At 41.9% G+C, this 20,660-nt stretch overlaps 1 protein-coding gene across 39 annotated transcripts in view; it reads left to right on the top strand.

The window, feature by feature from the left end:
* SAMD12 (sterile alpha motif domain containing 12) overlaps positions 1 to 20,660 on the top strand; it is a 451,161-nt gene that overhangs the window by 302,143 nt on the left and 128,358 nt on the right. For 9 of the 39 annotated variants that reach the window (XM_086336383.1, XM_086336365.1, XM_086336360.1 and 6 more), the window contains one exon: positions 6,348 to 6,483. The exons of 27 other annotated variants lie outside the window; for them this stretch is intronic. In XM_086336383.1, the coding sequence (XP_086192509.1) occupies positions 6,348 to 6,483 (136 nt within the window). The remainder of the gene's footprint in view (positions 1 to 6,347; positions 6,484 to 20,660) is intronic. 3 more of the 39 variants (XM_086336385.1, XM_086336369.1, XM_086336363.1) reach the window with 1 other exon arrangement.

The raw sequence follows: 20,660 nt of genomic DNA, 5'->3' as shown, positions 1-20,660 counted from the left end.
CAGTAAAGAATCTGCCTGCAATGTGGCAGACCTGGGTTTGATCCCTGAGATGGGAAGATCCCCTGGAGAAGGGATGGCTACCCACTCCAGTATTCTGGCCTGGAGAATTCCATGGACAGAGGAGTCTGGCGGACTACAGTCCATGGGGTTGCAAAGAGTTGGACATGCCTGAGCGACTTTCACCTGTGGGGCTAAGTTTTGTGGTGGGTGCAAATATGAGGGCTGAGACTGGAGGGCAGATAAAAGTGAATGGTGCTGGGATTTCTCCGGAAGATCAGTGAATAAGACCCCCTCCCAATGCAGGGGGAGCAGGATCAATCCCTAGTCAGGGAGCTGAGATCATCCCCCATGCCTTGGGGGTCGAAAAAACCAAAACATAATGCAGAAGCAATGTTGTAACAAATTCAAGAATGACTTTAAAAATGATCTGCATTAAAAGAAAAAAAATCTTAAAAAAAAAAAAAAGGTGTATGGTGCTAGGGAGCTGACAAATAACAAGAGAGCCTTAATAGCCTCACAGGGACTGACCGCACAGCTGAGGACCCAGTCTCACTGGGCTAGCAGCCAAGGTCCCACACCTTTAGCACACACATAAGCAAGCACCCAAGGGTGCTTTGCTACTACTGCAATGGTTATACTGAGAAAACCAGGGAAGAGCACAGTTGTAAAGAGTAATTAGTGTTGTGACTAAATAAATGAACGCCACCTGTGCATCCTGTTTGGGGAAATGAGTCAAATTAGTGAAACAAGTTGCATAATCACAGCAAATGCCAATCTCAGCCATTGCAGCCAGGCTGGCCATTTCTAGTTTTAATGAGCGGCTTCGTGATCAGCGTTCATTCAGATGAATGAAGAGGAATTTTCGGTGTACATTTTATTTTTAATTGCATACATAATATGTAATTGCTGCCAGAAATTTTTTTTTAAATTATTCAAAAATTTAAAAGTTAAAGTTACTCTAAACCAACCATGCAGGAACAACTGTTACCATTTTGGTGCACATATTTTTAGACTTTCGTAAATATGTATATTTATAAAAGCCGATTATTTGTTATTCTGTTCTCTTAGCTTACATTTGATTTCAGTTTTGGGGGGTTTCTTTTGTTTCTTCCCCCTTTTTAAAAAATATGAGAGTGACTAGTTTTGCTCAATGTTATGAGTTTTTTTTTGATTCCCTCCCACTCTCCCCATCCCATTCCAGGAATCTGGAAGGTAATGGAAATTGTTTAAAGTTCTTTTGATTGTTACCATCAGATTTTTAAAATAATACTGACATGTTTAAAATCTATGTTCTAAACCTCTGTTTCTCAATTATTAATGTCAAAAATGAAACAATATCTATTGACTCACCCCTATATACAGATGAAGAATGCTCACACTTTTCCTTCCTCTGGCTCCAATCCATACCACCCTTCCTTCCAGTTTTTTGTTACTCCAAGTTTTTTATCTCAGTCTGCAATAGTTAAGCTGTTGATTGTCACATAATGGGATCTCTTATTTCAAGTTTGAGATAGCATTTACATTCTCCTTAGAAACAATGCTATTTAACGACGTTTGCTTTCCTCAGCATCCATACTGCTGGTTCATCTCAGTTACCAGAGAGAACATATGCATACATGCTAAGTCGCATCAGGCATGTTCGACTCTGTGACCCTGTGGGCTGTAGTCCGCCAGGGTCCTCTGTCCATGGGATTTCCTAGGCAAGAATACTGGAGTGGGTTGATGCCCTTCTCTAGGGGATCTGCCCAACCCAGGGATCGAACTTGCATCTTTTACCTCTCCTTCATTGGCAGGTGGGTTCTTTACCACTAGTACCACCTGGGAAAACAGAACACATCAGTGTTCTAAAGCCTTTTCCCAGCTGAAAATGTCTTCTTCTCACCTTCCTTTATTACTGATAGAATTTGGGAAATGACCATTCTCCCTGAAATACACATAGACAGATTCAACAGATACCTTTCTCTTGTATACAGGATATATTTCTTTTTCCTGGATTTGAGGAAGTTTATTAAAAAAAAAAAACTTGATATTCAGTGGATGTAAATGTTTCTCAGTTTGCACAGAGCCCACAGTAAAACTTTAACTAGAGGGGTTTTTTTTTTTTTTCATCTCAGATTTTTCTTCAGTATCCATTTTTGGGGAGTTTACATTTACCCATTTTATTATTCTTTTTTCTAGCTTAGTTTTATTGAGAAATCATTGACATACATCATCTGTGTAAGTTTAAGGCACACAACATGATGGTTTGATGTATGTATGTGTATGTGTGTGTGTGTTCGCTCCCTTCAGTCATGTCCTACTCTTTGCAACCCCATGGGCTTAGCCTGTGGCTAAATCCTCTGTGCATGGGATTTTCCAGGCAACAATACTGGGGTTGCCATTCCCTCCTCCAGGGATATATCAATACATATATTGTAAATGATTTCCACATTGGTTCAATACAAATACAATACACTTTTTCATACAGATACAATAAGAAAAGAAAAAAATTTCTCCTTATGATGAGAACACTTAGGATTTACTCTCTTAGCTTTCTTGTATATCATACAGCGGTGTTAGCTATAATCATGTTGTACATTACATCCCTAGAACTTACTTATCTTTTAACTTCCGGTTCATACCTTTTGACCATCTTCTTCCAAATCCCCTTCCCTCCAGCCTCTACTGCTGATAACTATAGTTCTGGTCTCTTCTCTATGATTTTTTTCTCTTTTTCTGTTTTTGATTCTACATATAAGTACAATCACAGAGTATCTGTCTATCTCTGTATGCCTATTTCACTTCACATAATGCCTTCATGATTCATCTGAGTCATCACAAACGGTTGTGTTTCCTCATTTTTTATAGCTGAATAAATGGGCTTCCCTATAGCTCAAACAGTAAAGAATCTGCGTACAATGCAGGAAACCTGGGTTCGATCCCTGGGTTGGGAAGATCCTCTGGAGAAGGGAATGGCAATCCACTCCAGTATTGTTGCTTGGAGAATCTCATAGACAAAGAAGCCTGGAGGGCTACAGTTCATGGGGTCACAAAGAGTGGGATACGACTAAGCTACTAGCACACTAATATTCCAATGTTTATATGTACCACAATTTCCTTATCCCTCCATCCTTGGATAGATACATTTTTGCAAAAGTAGAGTTGCTAGATCATATGGCAGTTTTAATTTCTGAGGAGGCTTTATCCTGTTTTTCCATAGCAACTGTCCCAATTTATAGTCCCACTCATTGTGCGTAAGGATTCCCTTTTCTTTATATCCACACCAATATTTGTTATCACTTGTCTTTTTGATGATGACCATTCTAATGGGTATGAAGTGATAATCTCATTGTGGTTTTAATTTGCATTTCCCTAATGATTAGTGGGACTTCACTGGTGGCTCAGCAGTAAAGAATCTGCCTGCTAATGCAGGAAACGCAGGTTCAATCCCAGTTGGGGAAGATCTGCTGGAGAAGGAAATGGCAACCCGCTCCAGTATTCTTGCCTGGAGAATCCTATGGACAGAAGAACCTGGAAGGCAACAGTCCATGGGGTTACAAGAGAGTTGGACATGACTAAAGCTGAAACTCCAATACTTTGGCCACCTCACACGAAGAGTTGACATTGGAAAAGACTCTGATGCTGGGAAGGATTTGGGGCAGGAGGAGAAGGGGACCACAGAGGATGAGAGGGCTGGGTGGCATCACCGACTCAATGGACATGAGTTTGGGTGAACTCCGGAGTTGGTGATGGACATGGAGGCCTGGCGTGCTGCGATTCATGGGGTCGCCAAGAATCGGACACAACTGAGTGACTGCACTGACTAGCAACTAGGCAACAACAATGCCTAGTGATGTTGAGCATCTTCTCATGTACCTTCTGTTCTTTCATATATCTTCCTTAGAGAAATGTCTTTCAGATCCATAGCCTGTTTTTAAACTGGGTGATTTGTTTTTTTTTCTATAGAGTTGTATGAATTCTTAATGTTTTGGATATTAACCTCTTATCAGATATAGGGTTTGCAAATGTTTTTTCCCATTTTATAGATATATTTTCACTTTGTTTAGGGCAATATACATTTTTGAAATGGATTCTCTTGCATTGGTTCTGATTTCTTCCTCATTTACTCACGCTGTGCATAGCTATATACTGGGTACCTGATTTTTTTTTTTCTCTCTCTCTCTCTGAATTCTGGCTACATCTAAAATTCTGGTGAGTGTCTCACCTTAATAGTTACTAAAGCAGGTTGATTTTCTGAATCATTTCAGGGTATTTTTGAAGTACAGATTTCTTAGCTTCACCAAAGGCCCACTCAATCAAAATCTCCTATATGTAACCCTGCTACTGCTAAGTCGCGTCAGTCGTGTCCGACTCTGTGCGACCCCACAGACGGCAGCCCATCAGGCTCCCCCATCCTTGGGATTCTCCAGGCAAGAAAACTGGAGTGGGTTGCCATTTCCTTCTCCAATGCATGAAAGTGAAAAGTGAAAGTGAAGTCGCTCAGTCGAGTCCGACTCTTAGTGGCCGCATGGACTGTAGCCTACCAGGCTCCTCCATCCATGGGATTTCCCAGGCAAGAGTACTGGAGTAGGGTGCCATTGCCTTCTCCATATGTAACCCTAGGAGTATGTATTTTAAGTACATACTCTGTGATCATATTTTAAGTACATACCCCCTCTGTGATCATATAGGTTTGGAACCACTGGCCTATTCTACTAGTCTAATTCCATTTAATTCAGGAACATTTCTCCTCTTCACTGCTTTTTAGCAGTTTTAAATTCTACAGTGGAATTATTTGCTTACTTGTATTCTTTTCAGAAAAGAATCTGCCTGCAGTACAGGAGACATGGGTTGGATCCTTGTGTTGAGAAGATCCCCTAGAGAAAAAAATGGCAACTCACTCATATTCTTGCCCGGAAAACCCCTTGAATAGAGAAGCCTGTCAGGCTATAATCCATGGGGTCGCAAAGAGTCAGACACAACTTAGCAACTGAACAACAACAATTTTTTTCATAAAAGCCCTTTTTATCTCCATTTGTTGCCTTATGACCTTTCCTTTAGCAAGTTTGTGTTCTGAATAATTACCTTGCGAATACAAAGTAGTTACTCTTAAACTTTTGTCTTTCTCTTGTGGAGAATTTTTTCCAAAGTCTATTCTTCCCTCATATGTTGTTTATTTCCTGGGGTTTAGATGATGTTTATGGTCTGTAATGTGGAACCATTTTTCATGCCTTGGTGGGAGCCTGTTTGATAACTTACTCTTCACTGGTACCTTGGGTAACTTCTCTGCATTCCCAGGCACTCTTAATTTGAGGGCTGTGTGATGTGCATTTCCATAATAAGTTTTGTCATTCAGTTGCCTCGGGAGAATGGAAAGGAGCCAATTTCATGAGTAGACCCAGCAAGAACTTTGCCTTACTCAGCATCTGCTACGTGTGCGGGAACTCGTGCATCAGGACCTGTTTCTCCATATCTTGGGTGCACTTCACCCTCCCCACTATTCTGTACGCCTAGCGTGGCTGCATCTATACCTCTCGTGAATTATCTGATCACGTGATAGAATTACCTCTGGGTAGAACTTACATGAGTTGGAGCAGTATCCTATCTAGTTCCAGAATGTTTGTCCTGTTTCTTTAGGAATGACCACATTGCTGACAGGTTAGAGAATCCCCACTTCACAGGAGTTCTGAGTGGGTGGGCCATAGGCATTATTTTCCCACACTGCATATTCCACAGTGTTCCATAAAATTGACTCTCTCCACTTCCAGCAGACTGCCCTGCCTCCAGAACCCTTGCCCTGGATGTTGGAGTAAATGCACAAAAAAGTCAAATAATAGCCCCAAACTGGAAATAAGCCCAATATGCATCTGCAGTTATGGTTAATAAATTTTGCTGTTTGCACAATGGAAAGTGAATTCTAATTAGCCACATGCCTCAGTGTAGACAAATGTCATTAACAAAGTTGAACAAGGGTCTAATGGAAGCCATGCGGCATGATTGATTCACATCCCTTTCCAAACAGGCAGAGCTTAGCAATACATTACTTAGAGATATGTATACAGGTGATAGAGGTATTTTTTTAAAAAGCAAGTGAACAATGAACTCAAGTACATATGATCACAGGTGGAGGGGAGGAGGGGGAACAGGGATAAGGCCCTCCAGACATTTGAAGTCACTGCTAACATTCTACTTGCAAAGATCAGTAGGTGACACTTGAGTATTTGTTTTATGGTTATTTTTAATAGCAATACTGATTTTTAATGACAATGATTTTAAGTGTTTGTACATTTAAAGTTTAATGTGACTTAATAACTCTTTGTATGTAATCTAAGTCATGTTCAACTCTTTTTTGACCCCATGGGCTGTAGCCCACCAGGCTCCTCTGTCCATGGGATTCTCCAGGCAAGAATACTGGAATGGGTTTCCATTTCTTTCTCCAGGGGATCGTCTGACCCAGGAATCAAACCCACATCTCCTGCATTGTGAAAGGCTGATTCTTTACCAGTGAGTCACCTGGGAACTTAATAATTTCAGTAATATATTAAATCTAATCTCAATAATTTTCATAACTCCTTTTCATGAATGACACTTCATAATTTAAAAAATTAAAAGTAAAAATAAGCCATGTAGGAGAGGAAATAGCTAAGGGTGAGCCTTCAGCTGTCCCCACTTCCACCCCACTGTGGCTCAGCGGGCCCTGTGACTGTCGTGGGGAGGGGGCTCCACATGGGACGTGTTCCTTCCAGCCACCACCCATGTTGCCAGGCTTCCTAATCTAGTGATGTTGTTGGACTTTCCCAAAATGCCTTCCGCTTGGTCCCAAACAACTGTGATCAACTCATAGAATGACAATTTGTATGCCTTCCCTCAGTTTGAGGTTTCTAGATACTAATGAATGGCTTTTTAGGTGACCTGATTTAGCACTAAGACAAGGCAGTTCCCTACTCCTGCTTCTCTTTGGATTTCTGAAAGGAGGAAGGTGGGGAAACTTGCTTTCATGTAAGACTTTTCCTCCAGAAATAGGAATAATGGCTAGAACCATAACACAGGGCAATGTTAGCAGCAGTGTGACCATGATCAATACAGAACATCCTTGTCAAGTAGCACCGCGTGTATTCACTTCCTTCAAAGGCAGGGTTCATGCCATTATGCCATCAGACAAGGACAGTGAGGCTCAGGGAGTTGAAATGACGCGTCCCTCTTTTTCAAGCTATATTCACTGTCCAAAGCGCACCCCCATCCACTCCATCACAGTGCCCAATGCTTCAAACCTATAGTCAGCTCTAGTTGAAAGATACTTTTAATCATTCAGTAATTATTTGTTGAGCACCTGTTTTGAACTGGACCATTTTCACTGCTGTTCTGACCCTTAAAATATAGGACAAAATATAGACATTAAAGAAAGAATTGCACAAATAACTAAGAAAGGACAGTTGTGAAGAAGTGCCTGTGTAATAGTGTATAAGGGAAAACTGAGGCTACAGGGTCAGGGAAAGGATTTCATAAAGGAGTGACCAAGAATAAACAAGTTACCAAGCAAAGAAGTGGGGAGAGGAAAGTTTACAAGAGGTGTAGCCGGTAGGAAGAGCCCAGGGTCTGAGGAGAACTCGGTAAACAGAAGAAATTAGCAGAAGGGCTTAGTGAAACAGGTGGACGGTCCTCAGAGATGAGGAGCATCACACTGCAGGGCCGTGTAAGCCATGGTCAGGATTTTGGTTTTATTCCAAAAGGAAGGGCAGATCTCCAAATGGTTTCATGAAGAGGGAGAAGCATGGTCATAGCCATTGCTTTGTCTACTTAAAAAAAGGTAAACAGAGCAGACCAGCTTATTTTAATCCAAAATATAACAGGGAATGATTAACATATACTAATCATATCCTGTATTATTACAGACTTGTTTAAAGTCTATAGTATCCATAGTGAAAGTGAAATCGCTCAGTCGTGCCCGACTCTTAGCGACCCCATGGACTGCAGCCTACCAGGCTCCTCCGTCCATGGGATTTTCCAGGCAAGAGTACTGGAGTGGGGTGCCATTGCCCTCTCCGATTTTACACATAGTAAGGTATTTATGGGGCTTCCCTCATGGCTCAGATGATAAAGAATCTGCCTGCAATGCAGGAAACCGAAAGTGGATGCCTGGTTGGAAAGATCCCCTGGAGGAGGGCATGGCAACCCACTCCAGTATTCTTGCCTGGAGAATCCCATGGACAGAGAAGCCTGGTGGGCTATAGTCCATGGGGTTGCAAAGAGTCAGTCAAGACTGAGCAACTGACACACACAGTGTATTTATGTCAAGCCAAATCTGCTAATTCATCCTACCCTCCCCTTCCCCACCGTGTCCAAATGTCCATTCTCTATGTCTGTGCCTCTATTCCTGCCCTGGAACTAAGTTCATGCATGTAATTTTTCTAGATTCCAGCTGCATGCATTAATAAACAATATTCCCTTTCGAACTCAATTCACTCCGTGTGACAGACTCTGGGTCCATCACATCTCTACAGATGACCCAGTTTCATTCCTTTTCTGGCTGAGTAGTATTCCGTTGTGTATATGTTTCACATCGTCTCTATTCATTCATCTGTCGATGGACACTTAGGTTGTTTCTGTGTCCTGGCTGTTGTAAATAGTGCTGCAGTGAACATTGGAGTACTTGTGTCTTTTTGAATTATGGTTTTCTCAGGATAGGAGTCCATTTTAAAAAAATACTAAAAGTCCGTGCTTCTGAAAATTCATGACATTGAATTCTGGACTATCTGTTCGTGTACTCCCTACATAATGCCCTTCACTGAGTCAGTCTCTGAACAAATCTTCTCTGAACTGCCTGCCTCTTTGGGATCACACATATACATGTTTGCATGCCTCTGCATGCTCACTCCATGGAAGGGACCAAGATAGCTATTGTCAAGTTGTTTTCCTTTTTGATTTGCTTCGCTGAAAATGGGATAGAAAACTGGCTATGGTAAGCTAATTATACTGAAGCATTTACTTTCTGCTGCTAAATGGGATTATGTAGAAGGCATCCCCCTACCCCAGAAGAATTTAGCATTTAACTGCAATAACTATTTTTATGTTAGATGAAACACCTGACTAACCTTTAGGACCTCACTTGCCAAGAAGTATAAGTATCTGACTAGCCAAGGAAGCATCCCAGTCCTACAGAATGGCAGTGTATTGTGTCCACTACTCAGGATAAACCTCCAGTCGCCATAATGTAGCAGCTTCTTTGTGAGAGGGTGGGATGGGGCTATGGGGGGGGGTGATTTAAATAGCAATTCCAGTACAGATTTATATCTTAGTAAACTCCTAAAAGAGGCTGAAGTGGTTCTTTTACTTGGTGACCCTGATGCTGGGAAAGATTGAAAGCAAAAGGAGAAGAAGGCAGCAGAGGATGAGATGGTTAGATAGCATCACTGATTCAATGAACAAGAATTTAAGCAAACTCCAGGAGTCAGTGAAGGACAGAAGAACCGGACATGCTGCAGTCCATGGGGTCACAGAGTCGGACATGACTTAGCTACTGCACAACAAATGTTCTCCAAGTCATCACCCAGCTGGGACCCTGAGTTTTGGGTCTCTTTTAGGAGGTGACATTTCACTGTGTACTCCTCAGTTTATGGTAACTGAATCATGTCGATTCAGGGGTAATTGCTCCCAAATTCTTTATAAGAAAAACTCAGTTGTCATTTGCATTTTAGATCCCTGAAATGGATTGGCAGGCATTAGAGAGTTAATCCATCTTCTAGCTATAAGTCATATATATATTTTTGTCATTCTCCAATTTGACACAGTGGAACAGGGTGCTGCTATTGAGAAATTGAAGCACCAGATGTGATTAAATAAGATCACACATTTCATTCTGTCTTTAATTTCACATCACTCTTCAGCAGCTGAATCTGTATGCTCCCCGCATGGAGTCAGCCAGCACCAGGCATTCTTAGTGTGCCCAGCAGAGCGATAGCAAAATGTTTCCAAAGTCAGCCACCCTGCTGGGCTCTTGTGAGTCAAATCTGTTTTTGCCTCCAAAGAATTCAGTATTGCTAGATCTGGTTTATTAAACTATTCCTCTCCCTAGAGAGTAAGATCCCTGGCAAATTTACATCATTAATGCTCAATTTAAAGTAAGAGGCATTAAAAAAAAAAAAAAAAACCTAGAATCAAGAAGAAAGAAACAATTAGAAGAAGTCTTCCTATCTTTCCCCTCAGCCTTCCCTTGTTTCTGCTGTGACTTCTCCATCTCTCTCCCAACCCACCCTGATTCTTTGCTTCTAGGAATAAGAGTTGGAAATGGCATTTATACATCTGCTTTGCAAGCATGTCTTAAGAAGCTTTTTTTCGTGGCATTCCTGATGTCGTTGAAAAATGAAGTTGAAATAAGGGGCTATTTCTCAGATGAGGGTTCAGTGTACATGACCCCTGCTGTTGCACATCAGGCGGTTTAGTATCAACAATAGTGAAGCAATGTCCTGCCTTGAAAAGTGAGTAGTGGTCCTTGGCAGACTTGGCATGGCCATAGGGCCATCGTAAATGTAGTCTTTGAGGAGAGAAGAATAGCTGTCCCTTCCCAGCTGGGTATACTCTTCCTTTACAACCAGAATCCAGACTAAGACCAGTAATGATCAACTGGATAGTATGATGTGGCTTGATTCATTCCACAAATACAGATGGAATATATGAATGTATGTAGGGCTGAGCACTGTCCTAGGCATGCTGAGCAAACATCATCACTGCTATGATGAAGCTTGTTTCCTTCCTCTTCATGATCTAACCTCTGCTTACTTCTCCTTTCTCATCCATTCACCTCCAGTGTGCTCGCCAGGTAGAATAACCTGCAGTCTCATGAGCATTATTCATTCTGGTTCATGTGTCTAGCCAACCTGAACTTCCTTCTACCCATTTGTCTGCCTGGCTTCCTGGCCAAGTATCAGGTCTCATTTCCTCCATGTGATGGCCTTGCCTCCTCCTCTGCGCTCACTGAAATGTATCTTCTTGTCTTTCATTCATTCTTCAACGTTTCCAAGGGTAAAGAGTGCCTCTTACTCAGTATGGTCCACATTCTGCCTAACACATAGTGGGCACTCAAGAAACATTTGTGGAATTAATCTGTGAATTCATTTATACCCTTAAATAAGACTCATATGTACTCATTTGCCCTTCATACAATTTTTGTAAGACCCACAAAATAAACTCTTAAAAGGAAGTAGATTGTGACATCTATAACCTTATAACCCTAATTATACTGAGAAATTAACACTCCTGTGTACTTTCTTATGAAACTCACCTCCTCTCCCTGGTATGCTTTTTAATAAGAATGGAACCCCCCTGGCAAAATTAAATTGGAACTCTTAGAAATATTAGGTGGTTCTTTGTTGGAATCACTTCTGGAGAATTACCAAGCCTGTGCTTTCCTTACTGAGTACAAATTAAACTTTATTTTAAAAATAAGAAAAAGAAGAAACAGATTTGCAGCTATGAAAAATAGACATGCATATAGATAAAAGGGCTAAGGCAATGGGTAAAAATGAAAGAGTGTGTTTGGGTGATGTGATTAGGGTGTATTTTTCTTATTTCAAAATGTCCTTTAATATTTTATAATTTATTTTTGATGGAAAAAGTATTAAAAAGAAAAACAATCTTCTTTGAAAAAAGCATATATCCAGGAGGTTTTTGCTTTACTTATATGAGCACAAATGAATCAGTTAAAAATTTTCCCTGAGCAAACAAATATTTTTCCTGTGTTTTTGTATTGTATAGACTTTTTTTTAATCTCAGGCTTTTCATCAGCAACATGTTCAGTCACTCCTTCAAAAAGTAAACACTAAATATCAAGTATATGTCAGGCATTCTGATATGCACTTGTTTTCTCTGTATTAAAAAAATGATTTGCAGTATGTATGTGTATCAAATCATCACATTGTATACCTTGAGCTTACACAATGTGATGTGGCATCTGTATTTCAAAAAAGCTAGAAGAAGGGACTTCCCTGGTGGTCCAGCACTCAAGGATCCGCCTGGCAATGGAGGGGACACGGGTTCTATCCCTGGAGAGGGAACTAAGATCCTACATGCCGCAGAGCAACGAAGCCCACATGCCGAAACCATCGAGTCCTTCGGCTACAGCTAGAGAGTGTGTGTGCCGCAATGAAAGATCCCTCATGACCCAACTAAGATGTGATGCAAATAAATAAATCCAAGTAAATAATTTGGATTGAATCCAATCCAAATAAATAAGCTAAAGAAAAATAATGATAATGACAGAATTTAATAGCACTTTCTACCTCCTTAAGCTCTTCCTTATACAGAAGAACTACCATCTTTCACAACTCTATAGATAGGACATGTATTGGAGAAACAGTAGCTGCCATAACAAATATATTCCAAAGAGTTAGTGGCTTCGTTGTCTCTTATTTAACATCCTAGCTGAAGGTTGCAAGTCAAGGGGATGACTATTCCACACAGGGATTTACGGGCCAGACCTAACAGCCATTCTGCCGTCTTTGTGCGTGTTAGTCGATCAGTCATGTCTGACTCTTTGCAACCCCATGCACTGTAGCCCACCAGGCTCCTCTGTCCATGGAATTCTCCAGGCAAGAATACTGGAGTGGATAGCTGTTTTCTTCTCCAGGGGATCTTCCTGACCCAGGGATTGAACCCGAGTCTCCTGCATTACAGGCAGATTCTTCACTATCTGAGCCACCAGAAAAGCCCCTGCCATCTTTAATATACCAGTTTTGATATTGATACTGCTCCAATCTTTGTTATTCCAATCTGGAAGTAAAGGGCCTTGAGCAGGAAACAGAGGTGACAGACATCACTTGTGCTTACATCCTATCAGTAAGAGCTTAATCACATGACCACACCAGCCTCAAGGATAGTTTGTAATTATAGTCTAGTCTTGTGCTCAGAGTGAAGGGAAGAATGGACTTGTGGGCACAGCTAACAGCCTATCCCACAGCAGATATTTTAAAATTGTCATTTGTTAGATGAAAAAAACTAAGGCTCAAAGAGGTTGATCTCGAAATCCCCCAATTAAACATGAACTATCAGAACTAGAAGTCTGGCTCCTGAAGCCTAGATCAATATCTCTTTCATCACTTCACATTGCCTAGAACTAAAATGAGAGCAAAAGACTGGCTCTGTGGAAGCCAGTGGCTTCCCTATAGCTGCCCTGCGCACTGGCTGCAGAAACATGAACCGTCCTAGCACAGCCCAGAATTTGTTATTCTTCTCTTGTTTCATTGGTTCAGCCTTGACCAGAGAGGGGATGCTCCTAGTGTTAGAAGAAAGACTAAATGCTGCCTTATAAACAATTTACTGCAAGCAATATGTCTTTCTTTCCAGCAGCTCCAGGACAAGATAAGAATAGACTAATAAAATCCATACCCACATCAAAAGTTGAAGCGCAATCTGCAAGCATGAATACAGCTGGGGGATATCCCTTGTATCTTCAGTTGCTCCTTATCTTTTGGCTTATTTAATGATTTTTATGGAGAACTTCAGAGAAGGCAATGACACCCCACTCCAGTACTCTTGCCTGGGAAATCCCATGGACGGAGGAGCCTGGTAGGCTACAGTCCATGCGGCCACTAAGAGTCGGACACGACTGAGTGACTTCACTTTCACTTTTCACTTTCATGCATTGGAGAAGGAAATGGCAACCCACTCCAGTGTTCTTGCCTGGAGAATCCCAGGGACGGGGGAGCCTGGTGGGCTGCCATCTATGGGGTCTCACAGAGTCGGACACAACTGACACGACTTAGCAGCAGCAGCAGCAGCAGCATGGAGAACTTACCTTGTGGTGGGTACTAGAGAGAGGATCAAGAGAGAGAACTCCAGCCATTACAGAGCTCATAAGAGACAGCAACTAACAAAACAGTTACAAATCTGTACCAAAAAGGCTGAGACAGACAATAATGATGGGAGTCCTATTTCAGGTATGGCTTCTGGAAAAGGCTTTCTAAGGAGGTAACATTTAAATTGAATCCCAGAGGATGAAGGAGTCAGTCATGTTGAGGACAGTGGAAGTGTCTTACAAACAGAAAAGCAGCATACACAGTGATTCTGATCAAGAGAGAATGTGACATATTCCAAGAACTGAAGGTGTCATGTCTGCTGAGAGATACTGAGTGAGCGGAAGATGCAATACTGGCTGAAGCATTCCTTATGTAATCCTCATAACAACCTGCGAGGTGGGTTACTACTGATCATCCCATTTTATTGATAAGGAAACCGAGGTGTAAAGGAGTTAAATGGTTAACTAACTAGCCTAACATTACACAGTTAATAAGCAGGGGGTCAAGAGATACACTCAAGGAGCCTAGCTACCTCCACAATCTTATTTTATGACATTATCCCATTATAATGCTGACAACGCAAAACTTTCCACTCTATCATAAACAGATTTTCTCTCCTTCAAGACAAAATCTCTCTCTTCCCGTAGTGAAAGATTCTTAACCTTACATCTCAGGAACTCTTCCTCCTCCAAGGAAACCAAGGACATAATTCATGAATTGGGTGTTCATGAATTTGGAGATATATAATATATATTGTTGTTCAACAGTATGTGATAAATATAAATAATATATTTAGGACTGATGAATTTAGAGATATATAATATATACTCTTTTCATGTGGAATAAATTGCATAAATATTGCATATACATTTTAATCAAAATTATACTTAGTCTTATGCTGAATTCAGTACATAAATTATACTTTATTTTTACTGAAATTTAACATTTCCTTCTATTATGAACATAAGTATAAAACCTCACTATTCTTACCGGTTCTTGTGACTTTGTTACTAGAATCACATGTGATTTTTAATCACATGACAGTTGAAGTTACCTTGAAACAGCATTTGCTCTCATCACCACTCTCAAATTGTGTTAGGCAATGGCAACCCACTCCAGTGTTCTTGCCTGGAGAATCCCAGGGATGGGGGAGCCTGGTGGGCTGCCATCTATGGGGTCGCACAGAGTCGGACATGACTGAAGCGACTTAGCAGCAGTAGCCGCATGCTTCTGGCCAATAAATCCTCTCATTCAATGCATTGATAAAGAAACACTTGAGTAAGTGTTTGTTTGTTTTTAAACTACTTACTTATCTCTGGTTGTACTGGGTCTTCCACTGCCTTGCACAGGCTTTCTCTAGTTGCGGCGAGTGGGGCTACTCTTTGTCGCAGTGTGTGGGCTTCTCCTTGCAGAGGCTTCTCTTGTTACAGAGCACAGGCTGTAGGCATGTGGTCTTCTGTAGTTACGGCTTGTGGGCTCAGTAGTTGTGACTAAGGAGCTTAGTTGCTCCACAGCATGTGAAATCTTCCTGGACCTGGGATCGAACCCATGTCCCCTGCCACCAGATGTTGTGTTTCAAATGACAGGGGACATGAGTTTTTTAATCTGACAGTTTAAACTTTTGCCCTCCTTCATTACATAATGAGGTTTCTAGCACAGTCTGTATAGATTGTCTGCACTTTCTCACATCTCATTTGTTCCACCATCCACTGTGTTCTGGCTCTCATGCCCAACTTCTTTCCCCAAAGTGGTAACTCTAAGACCACTGGCATCCTCTGAGGCTAAGCAAACACTTCTCAGTATCCCTTTTCCCTGAAATCTGTAGAATTTTGCCACTGTTGATCCCATTTTTCTTCGGGGGACTCTGTTAAGTCACCTTCAGGAAAATCACTCTTCTCTTTTCCTTACGCATGTGGCAGTGTCTTTACCAGCAACTCCACTAATCACTCCTTAGAAAATAATGTTCCTCTTCTTGGGGAACCACACCTACTCCCAAGCCCTCAACTGCACCTGTCCACTGACAAGTCCAACCCCAGCCATTTCTTCTGAGTTTCATTCCAAGTTCCCAGCTGTCCAAAGACCATTTTTACACCATAGCCCAGAGGTGCCTCCCACCCAGCACGTTAAAGATGAAGTTATATACTGCTTCCGCACCAAACCTGATCTTTTCTCCTGTATCTGTATTTTGACTGTGGACATCAGTCTCTTCTGATCACCCAAGATCAAAACCTTAGGGTTGCCCTCAATTGCTTCCCTCCCTCACTCCTACTTCTACTGAACCGACAGTTCCTATTGGTCCATTATTGAGGAGGGGGGGTTGATACAGCCCAAGGATGATGTGAACCACTGGGAGAGAAAAACATATTCTTGGTACAAGTTTTATGAGTATCATATCAATTTATGACCCCTTGAAAATTACTCTGTGGTTTTTATTTCTTTTTATTTTTATTTTTTTTATTTTTGGTCACACTGGGTCTTCACTGCTGTGTGTGGGCTTTCTCTGGCTGTAGAGAGCAGGGGCTACTCTCCAGCTGTGGTGTGCAGGCTCTAGGCATAAGGGCTTCAGTAGTTGCAGCACGCGGGCTTCAGTCATTACGACCAGTGGGCTTTATTGCTTCGAGGCACATGAATCTTCCTGCATCAGGGATCGAACTCCTGTCCCCTGCATTGGCAGGCAGATTCCTATTCACTGTGCCACCAGGAAAGTCCTATGGTTTTTATTTTATTTTATTATGATATCATTGACATAGAATATTATATTAGTTTCAGATGCACAACATGATTAGATCCATGCCTTTATTGTGAAATGATCACAGTAAGTCTGGTTAGCATCTGTCACCACACATAGTTACAAATGTTTTGTTTTTTTCTTTTTCTTGTGATGAGAAGTTTTAAGATGTGTTCTGTGACTTTTAACTGTCTTTCCCAAGGCCACAACTTCCACTAGGAGTCTGATGGCTGAGTTACAACTTGAAATTCCAATTTTAATGGTTTTCCTCTTTTTTTTTAGCATGAAACATGTTGGAAAAAGAATATAGGCTACATTCCTGTATCCAGTGTCACATGCAGCTCATCCCCTTGCTGACTAGGGGTTTCTCACCTTTTTCTGATGAGAATGGGTTGAGAAAGGCACGGTGGTCACAGAAGTTCTTGCGTGACAAATACTACCATAAGCGGACCCTTGCTCATGAGGGCTGACAAGTGTTTCCTCTTTGATGTGTTCCTCTCAGGACACTACCCTCCTCCCCACACTGCTGGAGGTGGCTCATTGTGTTTCTTTTGATGAGGGCAAATGCATCTGTGTCCTTCTACAAGCTTCTATTTCTTCACCCGATGCTATTTCAGCAGCACATCAGCTTCTTGGCTTGAGTGGTGTTTTCCCTTTTTAAGTGGACTCTTTCTTTGAGGAGATCTTAGCGACTCCACACCAGCTCCGTCATGCAGGAGGGCCCAGGTTCTGTTCCAGGGGAGATGGGGGGTGTAGTCCTTGCACAGACAAACGAGGACAGACTGTCTCTGACATTAAAATCTTTTGTTTAGTCTGCCAGCAGAGCAGTTAGCAAGCCGCAGGTTCTGGCTCTTTAGATGTCTCTCTCTGTCCCCTGAGATCCCAGAAACATATGTCAGGTTGTTTGAGAGTTCGTTGAAGCCACCTCACCAGACTTGGAATCAGAAAGCAGCCACTCCTGTCTCTCTCCCCTCAAGCAAATAGAGGCAAATTAGAATATCAGGGACGCATGCCCAGCTTTTTCATAGAAAACCTCTGTCTAAAATTTTTCAATTAAAGTATGCACATAGAGCCTGCCACACATGTCGTGAGTGGTAAAGAAACTCCCTCCCAGTGCAGGAGACGTAAGGGACGTGGGTTCAATCCCTGGGTCAGGAAGATCCCCTGGGGAGGGCATGGCAACCCATTCCAGTATTCTTGCCATGGACAGATGAGCCTGGCGGGCTATGGTCCATAGGGTCACAAAAAGTTGGACAGGACTAAAGCGACTTAGCCTCCACACACATACATATAAAAAAGACCATGTATGTTACCTGTACAGCTCACAGAATTTTCTCAAAGTAACCACACCCCTGAAACTAACATCCAGATAAAGAAATAAAACATGGCATGCATCGGAGAAGGAAATGGCAACCCACTCCAGCGTTCTTGCCTGGAGAATTCCAGGGATGGGGGAGCCTGGTGGGCTGCCGTCTATGGGGTCACACAGAGTCGGACACGACTGAAGCGACTTAGCAGCAGCAGCAGCAGTATCCCAAAACCCCTGCTTATGCTGCCTTCCAGTGGGTACGCCCTGAGGGTAACACAATTCTCAATTCTAACAGTAAAGCAAAGCATCATCTGTTTTTGCTCATCCTATAAATAGAATCACTCATCATGTACTCTTGGTGTATGGCTTCATGCAGCAGTGTGGATCATTCATTCATATTGTTGTTTACAGTTGTTTTTTAACATGCTCATTATTTGTTTCTCTATGGCTGCGCTGGGTCTGCATTGCTTCTCGGGGCTGTCTCTAGTTGCGGCAAGTGGGGGCTCTCTAGTTGTGCTGTGTAGGCTTCTCACTGCTGTGGCTTCTCTTGTTGCGAAGCACGGGCTCTAGGACGTTCAGGCTTTGGTGGCTGCAGTGCGTGGGCTCAGTAGCTGCAGCTCAAGGGCTCCAGAGCACAGGTTCGGTAGTTGCTGTGCATGCGCTTAATTAGTTACCCCACCCTGGACCAGGGATCAAACTGGGGCCCCCGCCTTGGCAGGTGGATTCTTAACCACTGGACCATCAGAGAAGCCCTAACTACAGTTTTAGATGGTTTATTTTCACTGCTCTAAATTGGTCAACATGTAACACATCACAAATTATTTCTGCATCCTGCAGCTCATGGGTATTTTGGATAGCTTCCAGTTTGGGGCTACTCTGTACAAAGTTCTGCTCCGGATTATATTAGATATGTATGTGGGTGAACAGAACTAAATATTTCCATTGATACACATTAGAAGTGGATTCGCCCAGGAGGGTAGGGTATGTTGTGTTAGATTGCCAGTGCTATTATCACAAGAAACCAAATACTGGCTGGCTTAAACAAGAAAACTTATTTCCTCATAATTCTGGAAGCTGGAAGTCTGAGATCAAGGTATAAGTAGTATTGATTTCTTCTGAGAGCTCCTTCATGGCTTGGAGATGGTCGGCTCTTCCCTGTATTCTCTCACGGGCTTACTTTGGTATGTGTGTGTGCTCAATCACTTCATTCACGTCTGACTCTTTGGGACGCTACGGACTGTAGCCCACCAGGCTCCTCTGTCCATGGGATTCTCCAGGCAAGAATACTGGAGTGGGTAGCCATGCCCTCCTCTAAAGAATCTTCTTGACCCAGGGATTGAACCTGCTTCTCCTGTGTCTTCTGCATTGCAGGCAGATTCTTTACCACTGAACCATTAGGGAAGCCCTTCCTTTTATATGTCTCTGTTCCAAATGTTCTCTCTTTATAAGGGTATCAATCATAATAGATTAGGGCCCACACTAAAGGCCTCATTTTAACTGAATTACCTCTTTAAGATACTATCTCCAAAAGTGGTCACATTCTGAAGTCCTAAGGGTTAGGACTTCAAGATATGAATTTGGGGATGGGGGATGCAATTCAGTCCATTCAAATGTCCCTATTCCAGTTCTCATGATCCCCATTAACTTAAAATTGACAGGAACAGATAAAGGCTTGACATCTGTACATTCTTCTCTGTCTCTACTAGACTATGTGGCTCATACATTCTGTAGAATAAAATAAAATCTAAATATCATCTTAAAAGTAGAGTAGTGAAACTCTATTGTCAATGAAAACATGAAGACATAAAATATGCCAGTTTTCTTTTTCAACTTTTTATTTTTAAATAATTATAGATTCAGAGGAAGCAGCAGAAAAAAATGCACAAGGAGGTTCTACGTACCCTTTACCTCTCACTCCACATTACTAAAACCTTGATAACCATAGTACAATATCAAAACTAGAAAATGGACATTGGTACAATCCAATAGTTTTACAAGCATGCAAGTGTGTGTGTGTGTGATTTTATCACAGGTGTAGCTTTGTGTTGGTGACTCAGTGGTAAAGACTCTGCCTGCCATTGCAGGAGACGTAAGAGACATGGGTTCAATCCTGGGTCAAGAAGATCCCCTGGAGCAGGAAATGGCAACCCATTCCAGTGTCCTTGCCTGAGAAATCCCATGGACGTAGGAATCTGGCAGGCTCCAGTCCAGGAGTCGCAAAGAGTCAGACATGACTGAGTATGCACACACACACACACACACACACACAGAGCTTTGTGTACCCACTACTACAGTTGAGATGCAGAGCCGTTCCATCAGCACAGATCCTCTGTGCTGTGATTTTATAGCCACGTCTATCCCCACTGTCCATGCTAACCCCTGGCAACCACTATCTCCTCCTCCATCTCTGTCATTTAGGTACTTCAAGAATGTTACTTACATGGAATCACAGAGTATATAACCTCTTGAGATTGTTTTTTTTTCTTCCCCCCACTGAACTTAACTCCCTTGAGATGTATCTGACTTGTTGCCATGGATGAAGAGTTTGTTCTTTTTTATTGCTGCCTCATATACCCTGGATGAATCCCACAATTTGTTTAACTTTGTACTCAAGGAAGAATATACAGATTATTTCCAGTCTTGGGTTATTGCACATAAGGCTGCTATGAACATTAGTGTACAGATTTCTGCACAAATGAAAGTTTTCATTTTTCTAGGAGAAACATCCAGTAGCTTTCTTTAAAAAAAAAAAATCTGTTCTTAAAAAAGAAAAAAAAATAACAGAAACTAAATGAGTTAATAAAGAATATTTAGCACATTGTTTGGAGAAGGCAATGGCACCCTACTCTAGTAC

The sequence above is a fragment of the Bos grunniens genome, chromosome 14, assembly GCF_055505025.1.
Source record: "Bos grunniens cultivar Pamir isolate PY7600 chromosome 14, Bosgru_T2T1.0, whole genome shotgun sequence".
NCBI lineage: Eukaryota > Metazoa > Chordata > Mammalia > Artiodactyla > Bovidae > Bos > Bos grunniens.
The sequence above is the reverse complement of the archived record's forward strand: the minus strand, read 5'-3'. Positions and strand labels throughout refer to the sequence as shown.